Below are 12,341 nucleotides of genomic sequence, written 5' to 3'. Positions count from 1 at the left end.
CACAACAGGTATTGCAGATCCGTTACCGATATAAATAGAACGAGGGTAATGATTATTACTAGTCGAGTTGAGTATACCTGCATTGGTGTGAACGTGATCTGTTGTTCCTGTGTCCATAACCCATCCATTGTTTCTAGGGTCATTTAAAGACATTGTGTTGAACAAGCTGGGAAGAGATGTGGGCTGATCAGATCCGAGAAATGTCCATGGAGGTTGATCCATAGTGGTAGTCTGAAGGTGAGCTTGCGGGCTGGAGGAGGGTTGCTAATGGACTGGTCCAGGTATGCTGCCAAGGATACTGGAAGAGTTGGGAGCTGATCTGGTCCAGGATGGCTGTTGGTTTTGGGTGGGAGATGGGTCAGCCCACTACTGGCATGTCGATGATGCAGGTGTCCAATGTTGCTGAATGGAGTTCGGTGGAGGGTAGAAGACCCACCCAACAGGTTGTTGGCGTAGGTTATGGTACTGCTGGCAGCGGCGCTGCTGGTTGTGGCCACCACCATCCCGTCGATTGTTGAAGTTTCCACGAGTGGATCCCCCGCCACCCCCACGGTTCGAGCTTGAAGACCCAACATGAAGCAAGGGTGGAGCTGAAGCATTATTTTCATGAGAAGGGTTGATCACACGAGTGCTGGAGAGGCGTGTTTCCTCCACAGCTAACATAGCCCGCATTTTAGAGAATGTGGGAAAAGGCTTGGTGAACCGTATGATACCGACAACATTATCATATTTGCTTGGAAGCCCGTTGAGAGCATGAAGAACCACATTTCTATCTTTAACCTTTTCACCAAGTCCCTCTAGGAGGTCTGCAATTCTCTTGACATTCTCACAGTAGTCATGGATAGCTAGATCTCCCAAGGTTATGTTCCTTAATTCAGCTTCAAGTTGTATAGCAGTTGATTCAACATTTTTATAAAAGAGGGAGTGGAGATTCTGCAAGACCTTGCGTGCAGAGGCGTTAATGGAGTATGCAGATGAGATAAGCTTTTGAGAAATCGATCCAAAGATCCATAGTTTGACCACAAAATTAAGTTGTTGCCATTCCGGGTCAGTAGGAGGTTTGTTTGATGGGTCGAAGGTGTCATCAATGTGGTTAACAATGCCATAGGCGATGCAATGAGTCTGAAACAAGTCGCTCCAGGTTTCATAATTGCGGGTTGACAAGTCTAAGATCAGTGGAACGTAATACTTGATGTTGGTGATACCGAAAGCACGGGGGGTAGGTTTAGAGTGGCTACTTTCTTCGCTGGTCATGATTAGATGGGGACAGAAGTTGACAGAAGGTAGAAGAGGAGAGGAGAAGGGGGGATAGAATATGCCGACAGGCTATGCTGACAGAATGGAAGGATCGGATAGGGTTTAATTCCCAATACGCTCTGATACCATGAAGATTGGTATTTATCCCCAATGCCCAATAACATTCAATAAGCGTATAAATACAATACAAGAAGGGCCACATGGGCCGAGATACACTGGGCTAACTAAATGGATACAATAATAACATACATACAAGTATATATATCTGCTAACAATATAGAACATTGTAACCTTGGCAGTTGAGTCTAATAGAGAATGTCAAAATTCTGGTAGCTGTGCCTAAATGATAATATTGGCAGCTATGCTTAATAAATAATATTGACAGATGTGTCATTCGCAACGATGTACTTCGTGCCTACTCCTTAGGACAATCCTTAGGACCGAATGAGTGAATGATAAATGATTCTTAGGGTAGATCCTTAAGAAATAAAGAAGATAATGGGAATGGGTAATTGGGTTGATTGTTTAATGATTAAACATAATTATATTATTGTGGATTAAAAACCTATGTACTCACCAGGTTTCCCAACCTGACCCACTCAGTTTATTAGTATCACAAGTATCGATATAAAGCTATAGTACACCGAGAGATTAAAGAGGCGTAGATCAATAGTGTAAAAAAAATGTAAGGTCTCTTTATTCTTATGTTTCTATATTGACGATGACATCCCAATGTTTTAATATAAACAAATACATTTCTTCGGAAATGCTTTGATAAAACCTTTATCATGTTTTCTGGGAACAAAATTCCGCACCATTGTTCTTTAAAAAGGATACTCTGATTTTAAAATAAGCATAAATAAAATTTTTAAAATGACCGTAAATTTGGGGATGTCACACCCGTACTACTGGAAGAAGAGGATCTGTAATCGAGTCAAGGAAAGCTACTACTATACGAGGAAACTTGTAGAGTATGGCATACCTCGATGTGTATATATATTTGTGTGTGTTCTAATGGTTTGAATGGTCTATTTTCAGTATGGTGGTCACTCGAGGAGGATCTGGTAGTGATTCTGGTGCTGGTGAGGGCTCGACCTCTAGGGTCGTACATTCAAATGTGGGAGTTCATTTCATCAGAGATTACCCGCAGTATTCTTGAGCAGACTCCTATGATCTTCGGCACGGTTAAGAAGGGTATCCTAGAGATTTCGGATGAGCGCTTGGGCGCTTTTCGTTCTAAGATGGTGGCGATGATCGGAGCTCGCATTTTGACTTTCTGTGAGTTTCAGGCATATGGATCTCCATAGGTCTTCAGGAAGAAGGAGCCGATTGCGAGTAAGCATTAGTTGGAAGATGTCAAGAATGCCTTCCTATCTAGCCTTTGTCTTGAGGAGGCGAAGGTCTGAATTGCATCTTGTCTTCTGAAGGATAGAGCTCAAGAATGGTGGGAGGAGATTGGGCATGCCTTAGGAGGCGAGGCGAATGAGTTGATGACTTGGGAGGATTTTTTGACGAGATTTCGGGCTGATTTCGCACCTGTGATTGAGATCCAATAGTTGGTGAGGGAGTTTCAGGACTTTCACCAGACTACTAAGACGGTAGCGGAGACCACTACTATGTTTCATCACAGGGCGTTATTAGTTACACAGTATTTGCGGATAAGGAGATGAAGAAAGATAGGTACCACGAGATGTTAAGGAGCGATATCCAACAGTTTATGAGCCGATCTAGTTGTAGAACAATGGAGGATTTGATAGCACGAGCCAGAGAGAGGGAGATTGACTTGGAGATGGAGCGGAAGAGGAAGTCAGATCAGGTTTAGGGTTCAGAGGGTTCGGGAAAGAGGCCTAAGGTTTTTGAGTCGATATCGAGGCGCCATCAGGGGTCCATAAGAAGTCAATTTCCCTAGTTTAGCAGCAGCAAGACCAATTATAGTACCCGCTCCGACAACTTTGAGGATCACGGATGGCCACAGATGCACCTGTTATGAGGAGCAGGGCTTTCTAGCTGACAGCCGAGGAGGCTTGTGCAACATTAGACATGGTGATGGGTCTGTCTCTTCTCCCTATCTCTTTATTTATGTTGATTTTCTTCTTATATTTTTGTGTTTTGTTTTAGGATCATTCCTTGTGAACGGTATCTCTGCTTTGGTATTGTTTGATTTTGGGGCTACCCGATCCTTTGTATCTCTTGCCCTCACCACCACCTATCTCAAACATCGACTAACCCACATCCAATATCTCCTCCCTTGAGAAGAAGAAGCAGGAAAACACAACCCCGCTGTCGCAAGTAACATCCCTTGCCATCGGTTGGCCACTCAGCTTCATATAGCAATCCTTGAGTTGATCATCACAACAACATCCTTCTTGAGCCCCATGAATTAGGTTGGCACTACCTTTAGCAAGGTCCTCAATGTCTCTGAATCAGCTAAACCTCACAAGTTTGTACCAACCAGAACCAAACCGCCACAGGCACTTACGCCCAAATGATTATCGGTCTCATTTTGCACAATCATAGCTGATTGACCGACAACAGCTGGAACAAATGCAATTATGCTAGTGCTATACCATACTATATATCCTTACCTAGATCTGTAGGAACCTTTTTGACCCTTCCTAATCCCAGTATGGATTTTGTGCTTCTAGTAGTATGGGCCCCTACTACATTCCACACATACGCGTACGTGTCCTCCAAATTGCGTCAAAGTCTCTAAGTCACTATACTAAACCAATATCAATCTCTGATACCTATGCCACTACAGGCACACACTACTGCCTATCCTACACTCTCTTACGATATGATTGTTCTCACGCATGAGCATGCACTAAATTCTTTTCTAAAAATTCTACCACAGCCATGTGTATCAACACACTTTAAATGCTTAGAAAATCATCACAAACTTCCTACATTAACAACATAGATTTCCTCATACATAAGTGATCACACCAGCACACTCTTGCACTCTCCCAAGAGCACTAGGAACACTCACTCTCACCTAGCTATCAGCCGAAAAAGAAACTTCTAACAAGGTCAACTAGCTATTTTACAAATGTAATTATATGCAACAAGGATTAAACATGCATTCGACTAAAAGATCATGTACTATAACGATTGGACTCAAACAAGAGCTACACAATAGGCTAAATCAAACATTCTAAAACTATTTAATCCTTATGGCATGTAAGTTAATGTATTCTATCAACATCTAACTAAAATTAATATAATTTCAAATAGCATAAATCAAGCAACATTCGAGTAGAAACGAAACACAACAGGCAAATAGGCATCATAAGGATCAGACAATTCTAACATGCAATTCCTAAGGATCCCTAGCCTACACACTATCCTGCATCCTAAACAACTCATACATCTCACATAAAATTTATCTCTCCTATACGGGGAATGTAGCATGCAACCCTAAGTAGATCCCCATCCTACCTTATAGCATGCACATCATACTATAACACATACAATAACAAGTCAATTACAACATATAAAGAAAATATGGATATTTTGGGAAATCACTTTTCGAGCTCCGACTGACTGTATACATCGCCTCTTCTCTTTTCTTCTCTTCGAATAAATATTCTCCAAAAAGGTTTAGCAAAGCTCTCAACTTCGTAGTTTGAGTTTGGAATCCAACAAGTTTTCATCCAAATCCCTCAAACTAGGGCTCTGATACCAACTTGTAACAACCCAAAAACCAGGCTAAAATTTTCATTTTAACATAATATAACATTCATTTATAAAAAAGTTACATTCATGATAAATAATTTATTCATAAACCATTATTCGGTAAACAGAGTTATAATGAAGGCAGTGCAAAATCACAAATCATAAAGCTGCTGATGTGAGTATACAATCATGCCTTCGCAACCCGATAAGTACCTGCAAAATATTTAATTCACAACTATAAGCAAAAAGCTTAGTGATTTCCCCAAAATACCACATACAACACATCATAATAATCAGCTAAGGTTATTCACAAAACTATGGAGACTATCAACGGTCTCCAATGGGCTAACTGCACACCCTGTGGATTAACAACACACCTCGGGTTATCAGTAACCCTGGGGACTATCAGTAGTCCCATGGACATACAACAGTCCAAAATTTATTAGCAACTCATTTCGCATGTAACAGAATTCAACAAATAAGACCTAGCTAATCGACATGCATATACTACCACATAGGCAAGTATAGCGAGAAGACTCACTTGACTCACAAACTTAGCTCAATGTCATGTCGTCCATAGCTAATAGATTCCACAAGCCAAGAAATGGGTGCTAAATACCTCCTAATAATCCACACAAGGTAAACCTTAAGTCTACCTTCTAAAAATGGAAATATTACCAAAATTCAACCCTTAACAATAGTCAATGGTTAAAGACAAAGTCAACAACAATCAATGTCAACCATCGAGCCTCACGTTGTGACCAACCCTTAGTCATGTCGTGAGAACACACTCAACCTGATTCTAACTCGACTCACTCAAACTCAGCCAACTCAATCACGAACAACCCATTAAGCAATCCTCGTGACGTATACATTCCTCTGTCACGTCGTAAGTACCAAAAGACACAACATATATGGGTTCCTTTCATGGTCACGTCGCGATACCCTTTGTGTCACGTAAGTCTTTAACTCTAACTTTTCTAGAAGCTTAAGGGGACTCCAAAGGTCTATAAAAATGGTTACTTTATGGACATGCATGCTTCATGCATGTCCTCAATCCATCCTAGGCCAAAAGTCAAAAGATTATACTAAAACTCACATATAAGAATCCAATAAGCAACCAACTTCTAGACCTGAACCTTGTCATACTCAAGGGACCCTTAAAACCCATAAAGTTGCTAACTTTATGGTTCTCTTCCATTCAAGCTTGCTCAAACATGAAGAAAATGACCTAGATCTAACAACATTAAGTCATAAAGTTTGGATCTTGGACACTTACAAAGGTCCAAAATGACCACAAGATGAAGATGACAAAGTTTCCTTGCTAGATCCACAACTAGAACACCTTCCTCTCTTTCTTCTTCTTTGAACTACCAAATGCACCAAGAGGCCAAAAATCATCAAGGAAGTTAGGGTTAGGGTTTTTCTGAGGTTTGAGGGTGATGGAGGTTGATAATGAATCCTAAAATCGACTTAGAGGGGTTTAAATATGAAGGAAACCATAAAATATCATTGGATTGAGATGCAACAAGTTTCATGTCATGACCACTTATGTGTCACATCGTGAGATCAGTTCCTAAATGTATTCCTCATATTGGTTTGTCACATCATGACACTCGACTTTATCCGAAAATCAAACTCTTAACTCCTTAAAACCTAAATCCATCCATCCTGGAAAACAAAACAAGTGTTACAATTTAAATATTAATTATAAACGACTTGACAATATGTTAAAGCGAGGAATATGACATTTTGTATTAACATTATGTTTTTTTTACAGTTTAGATTTTGAGGTAATTCATGTAAATGTGTTTCACTAGGTTTTATCATTGACCAAATAAATTAATTTTAAAATTAATTAACCATAACAATAAAGAAAAATAATACTTGATCCAATTTATAGTTTTAAAATTAATTAGTCATAATAATTGTAAAAAGTAACACTAAATCAATAATTATATGGAATTTTGTTCATGCGTAAAATAGAGGTGGAGACTATTTGTAAAATATGATTCTAATATGTCTATCTAATCATATTTTTAAATGAGTTAATAATTTTATCTATCAACGTAATATAATAGTATTATATAAGTAATGTCAATAAAATAATCATTTTCAATCATATGTAGTGTTGAAATTTTTAATTACATAAATTTAATCTATGCAACGTTTGGACATTTACCTAATTTATATATTAAAAAAAGGCAAATGACCAAATATTTACAAATATCATAGTTTGCTACATTATAAAGTCATTAACCCAAATCGTCGGAATCACTATACAAATAAAATTGATGATTTTGAAAACCATAAATCACTTTAAATATAATCATATACAAAAATATATTTATCAAACATAGTTTGTGGCCCTATCAAATCATTCCTCTTTTTAATATTTTTTAAGTATATTCGGTTGATAAGAGCATAAAAGAAAGCTTTTAACAATATAAGTAGAACAAATGGTTGGTTTGCATAGGGCACCGAAGCTTTTTTCGAATGCATTTCTCATATCTTTCCATTGGATTTTCTGGTCTAGTGTACTATCCACATCAAGCATCATAATTCATGCCAGTAGTCAGTTATTGTGCAAAGATTTTGCAGTTAACCTTAATTTTAAAAAAAGGGCAAGCTAGTCCAGTCAAACATAGCGGTGGTTGTTTATGGTTGTTGTCAGACTGGCCAATGTAGGTAGGGTACATCTCTCACTGTATATCAAGTGTCTAGAGTTTGATTATGTGGTCAGGGCAGCCTTTGACAGAACTAGGGTCAGTCATTTCCCATACAAAGGTATCTTCAAATACATGATTCAACCAATCAATCACTGACCTTATTAACCACAAACAATAATTTACTTCATTTATTTACTTATATTATTTACAATTTTAATCCAAGTATCTTGTACGTATTCAACCATTTGATGAAGATTATTAATGAAACCCTCTTTGTTGTTGAAAAAGATAAGCAAAGATTGGTCACTTATTTGTAAATTTATATAACCATAAGTGTTTGCATAGATGGATATGTGTTGTGATGAGGGGGGATGTGTTCCAATAAGGTGTCCACATATTGCAATATGTGGTGTCCATATTATATATATATATATATATATATATATATATATATATATATATATATATATATATATATATATATATTAACGATCAAATGAGAACACCTAAAAGGTTGAGAATGCGAAAACAGTTCTTGACCAATCAATATATAAAGACATATTAATAATTGTATATTTTAATTAAATTAAAATAAAACAAAATTCAATCAAATTCCCTTAAATTTAGGATCGGTTACCAAAAAAACATAGAAATGTTCTATTTTTTTTCTTTTTAATTGAATAGAAAAATATTTTTGCCAAAATTTATTTTAAAACTAAAAAAAATTCTTAAAAAATCATTTTTTTTCTCCGATTTCACAATTATACGTCAATCATAAATGAATAAAAAGTAAACTATCAGTCATAATTGATTATATTATAATTTAACTTTGTACATTTATATTGACACAATTGTACTTAATGATTAAAATTAATTTGAGACCATGTATTCATATATAAATGCACATTTTCATTCATAAATATAAAATATTATAGTTTTTTAATGAATACAAATATAATCGTAATTGAATAAAGAACATTATAAAAAAATCAATACATTTGTAATCTTAAATAAGTGTAATACAAATTAGACATAAAACATCAAATTTGCAAAAAAAAAAAAAAAAAAAAAAAACAAAAAAAACAAAACAAAACAAAACACATTTACAATCATATGTGAATACAATTATAATCACAAATGAAAAATTACAATGTCTTAATATAAATAAATTCCGGCTCCTTCCAAGTTGTTGTCCATGTACATTCATCATTCATCTTTATAATCTTTTAGCCCTTCCGTATTAACTTGGTCAATCTACAAGAAATCAAAGAACTTTTTTTGTATTATTTTTCAACAAAGTGCTTCACTCATTAACCAATTTGTTTTCTAAATTGCTTTATTAAATCAAAATGTAATAAATAGAAAAATTGATTATCATTAATGAATAAAATTTTATAAAAATAAAAAAACTAAAAGTTTAAAATCAATTTTACAACAATAAAAAATGAATACAGTGTATCCAAATACTTAACATTTAATACAAATTATGCAATAATAAAAAATGAATACGGTGAATCCAAGTCAAAATCTCTCACAAAAAAGACTGATTGTGACTAGGATGAATGAAATAGACTAAAGAAGTAAAGATACATCTCAATTATCCGAACTCCCCACATATTCAGATAAGACAGTAATCAAGTACATCTTCATTCCGATTAATTATGCCCTAGAAATCTTCATTCTGATTACAGATATATCGCATAGTCTATTGCTAAAGCTTATTGCTTCGTACATGAAAGCAGTAGAAAGGGTAAAGAATATGATAATTGCATATAATACAAAAGGATGGTTGACCTGTTCGTACTACCGCTACCGTATTCATAAAGCGCAGATGGACTCCTTAGTGATACCTGCCTTTGGTGTTAATGTATTTTCATGTAATAAATTTGCAATTTGAAAATGCTCTTCTCATAGACATTTTATCGAGCACCTTATGTGCATAGTTCATCTCCTTTTTTTTTTTTTTTTTAAAACACATATGTTAGATCCATCTCTCCTGCGCTCAATCATCCAATTCAGTGAATAATGAATAGAGAAGAAACATTTTGAGATGGAGAAATGGAATTAAAGAAACAAAGTCAAAATTGAAATTACATGTTTTTTAAGTATGTCATTGGACACCTTTGGTGCACAACCCGTGTTCTTTCTTTTGTTAGCCTTATGATCTTTCATAGGGGACTACCGTATTCATAAAGCTTGCCATTGGAGGAGAAGACGACGACGATGACGGTAGCATCGCAGAGAACGGAAAGTTGTTGTGCTTTCTTGTTTAACCCTAATCTCTGCTTAGAAAATGTCACTTGTCTGTTATTCTTGTCTTCAATTCACTTCATCTCCAACTTTCTCCGACCCATCGTACCCCTAGATCTCCTCCGGACCTAACTTTTTCAGTTCCGATATGGTGTTTGGTGGTGACGGCTCAATTAGGGCTTAAAGGTTTGAAATTAGTATTTAGAGAGTGTGAGGAAGAAGGATACGTGAGTAAGAGAGAGAGAGAGAGAGAGAGAGAGAGAGAGAGAGAGAGAAAGAGATTCCAACAACTTACAAAAATAGGTTAACATGTAATGGCCATATTACCCTTTAGACTATTAAAAATTTACAATCTCATCCCATGAATTTTAGAAATTTATAATTTCATCTCATGACTTTTATAAATTATATTAGCCTTAGATCGTAATATTTGAAGAGCTAAGATTTGTTCTTGCGTTCTCAACCTTTTTGGTGTTCTCATTTGATCCTACTCATATATATATATATATATATATATATATATATATATATATATATATATATATATATATATATATATATCCTATCAAGTTTGTAAAACAAAATTGCAAAAACAGTTTAATCAAACACCTCTTTGATTAATTGGAAAAGTAACTCAAAAACCAATTATGTTTTTCTGCATAATATCATGCCTTGACATCTATACATATATATATACTCCTAAAACTACCGACTTGTAGAATTAGATCACAATTAGGAAACTAGAAACCGACTTGTTTATGATTTCCTAAAAACTAGGTTGGTCTCCAAGTCCTACTCGATTTAGGATTTCAACAATCACCCCCGAATCTCTAAGTCCTTCTAGAGAATTCTTCAACTCCGATCCGGTTTTAGAACACGAACTCGTCACTGTCGTCACGTTCTGAAAAATCACTTTCTCGTAATTTTTGGAGTCGTTTCGGACATTCAGACGCAAAGTGACCCGGTTTGTCACACCGAAAACAAATCACCTTAGATCGGTCTTTTTCCCTATTTTTCCGATTTTTGTCACAACAACAATTACAATTTTTGCAATTGTTGGAATTAGATTGTGATAAATTGGAATTAGAATTGGGCTCCCCACCTTGGGCCTGTTTTGTTGTAAACCCATTTGGACTTGATCCACTTGACCCACCATTTGATCCGGTTCCCTAGTTAAACCCACTCGACCCATCATTCCCTTTCCAGTTCCCTTTTCTTTTTCCATCTCGCTGATACCCCGATGATCCACAATAGCCAGACGATATTGATTTAGTGAGCATCACTCTCGCCTGACCTCCTCCGTCATCCTCTTCTTCTTTTATTCTTTCTTCATACGCCTTGAGTCTTCCCACTACATCTTCAAAGCCAACAGATTTCAAGTCCAACACCTGTTCAAGGGAGGCAACGATCTAGATGAACTTCGATCGGGGCAGAGTTTTGAGGAACTTCTTTACCAACTTCGATTCATCAATGGTTTCTCCAAGGGCTGCTAATTTGGACGCGATTCCAGATAGCTTTCCAGCATAGCTATCAATTGTTTCAGACTCCTGCATCTTCAATCGATCAAATTCAGCGTTTAGGGTTTGCAATCGAGCTTCTCTAACACGATCAACACCTACATATCTCGCCCTAATCGCTTCCCAGAGTCCCTTAGCTGATTCCACATCTCCGATTTGCATGATTGAATCCTCCGGAATTGCCTGATACAACAATCCTATTGCAAGGTAATCTTTCTCATCGTTCTTGTCTATTCCTGGATCGATCACTGTCCAAGCCTTGTGAATTCTAAGCACCACCTTCATACGTAGGGACCAGACAGTGTAATTTGTTGGTGTGAGCATCGGACACCTTACAGTGGTTGACCCAATCTCCTTCACTCTCACTGGAGGAGGCTGTGCACCATCTTCACCATCCGACATGTTGACCTAGCTTGTCAACAGGTAACAAAATCGATCTCACAACCTTCGATTCCTTGGCTCTGATACCAATTCAAGTTTGTAAAACAAAATTGCAAAAACAGTTTAATCAAACACCTCATTGATTAATTGGAAAAATAACTCAAAAACCAATTATGTTTTTCTGCATAATATCATGCCTCGATATATATATATATATATATATATATATATATATATATATATATATAGATATATATATATATATATACTCCTAAAACTACCAACTTGTAGAATTAGATCACAATTAGGAAACTAGAAACCGACTTGTTTATGATTTCCTAAAAACTAGGTTGGTCTCCAAGTCCTACTCGACTTAGGATTTCAACATCCTATGTTTATTTTTGTTACCCTATATTATTTGTACCTCATTTATGTTGTATAATTTAGTTGGTCCATGTATTTATTTAGCCAAGTCACTTAGTTAGCCATTGTATTTGTATCGAGTCTACTTTGTATTTTGACTGTATAATAATATATGAAAGGCTATACATGGGAAGTGGCAGACATATTACTGTATAGACAAAATACAAAA

The 12,341-nt window shown here is 36.2% G+C and overlaps 1 protein-coding gene across 1 annotated transcript; it reads right to left on the bottom strand.

Moving 5' to 3' along the window:
• Nucleotides 1–366: 366 nt before the first annotated feature.
• On the bottom strand, nt 367–1,254 carry LOC145089463 (uncharacterized). Its single transcript, XM_079027900.1, has one exon. The coding sequence runs from the start codon at nt 1,252–1,254 to the stop codon at nt 367–369; it is 888 nt and encodes a 295-aa protein (XP_078884026.1).
• Nucleotides 1,255–12,341: the final 11,087 nt, after the last annotated feature.

This window comes from Lactuca serriola, chromosome 2, assembly GCF_051521515.1.
Source record: "Lactuca serriola cultivar US96UC23 chromosome 2, Lser_US96UC23_V15, whole genome shotgun sequence".
NCBI lineage: Eukaryota > Viridiplantae > Streptophyta > Magnoliopsida > Asterales > Asteraceae > Lactuca > Lactuca serriola.
Note: the sequence above shows the minus strand (reverse complement) of the source record. Positions and strands in the feature narration are given on the sequence as shown.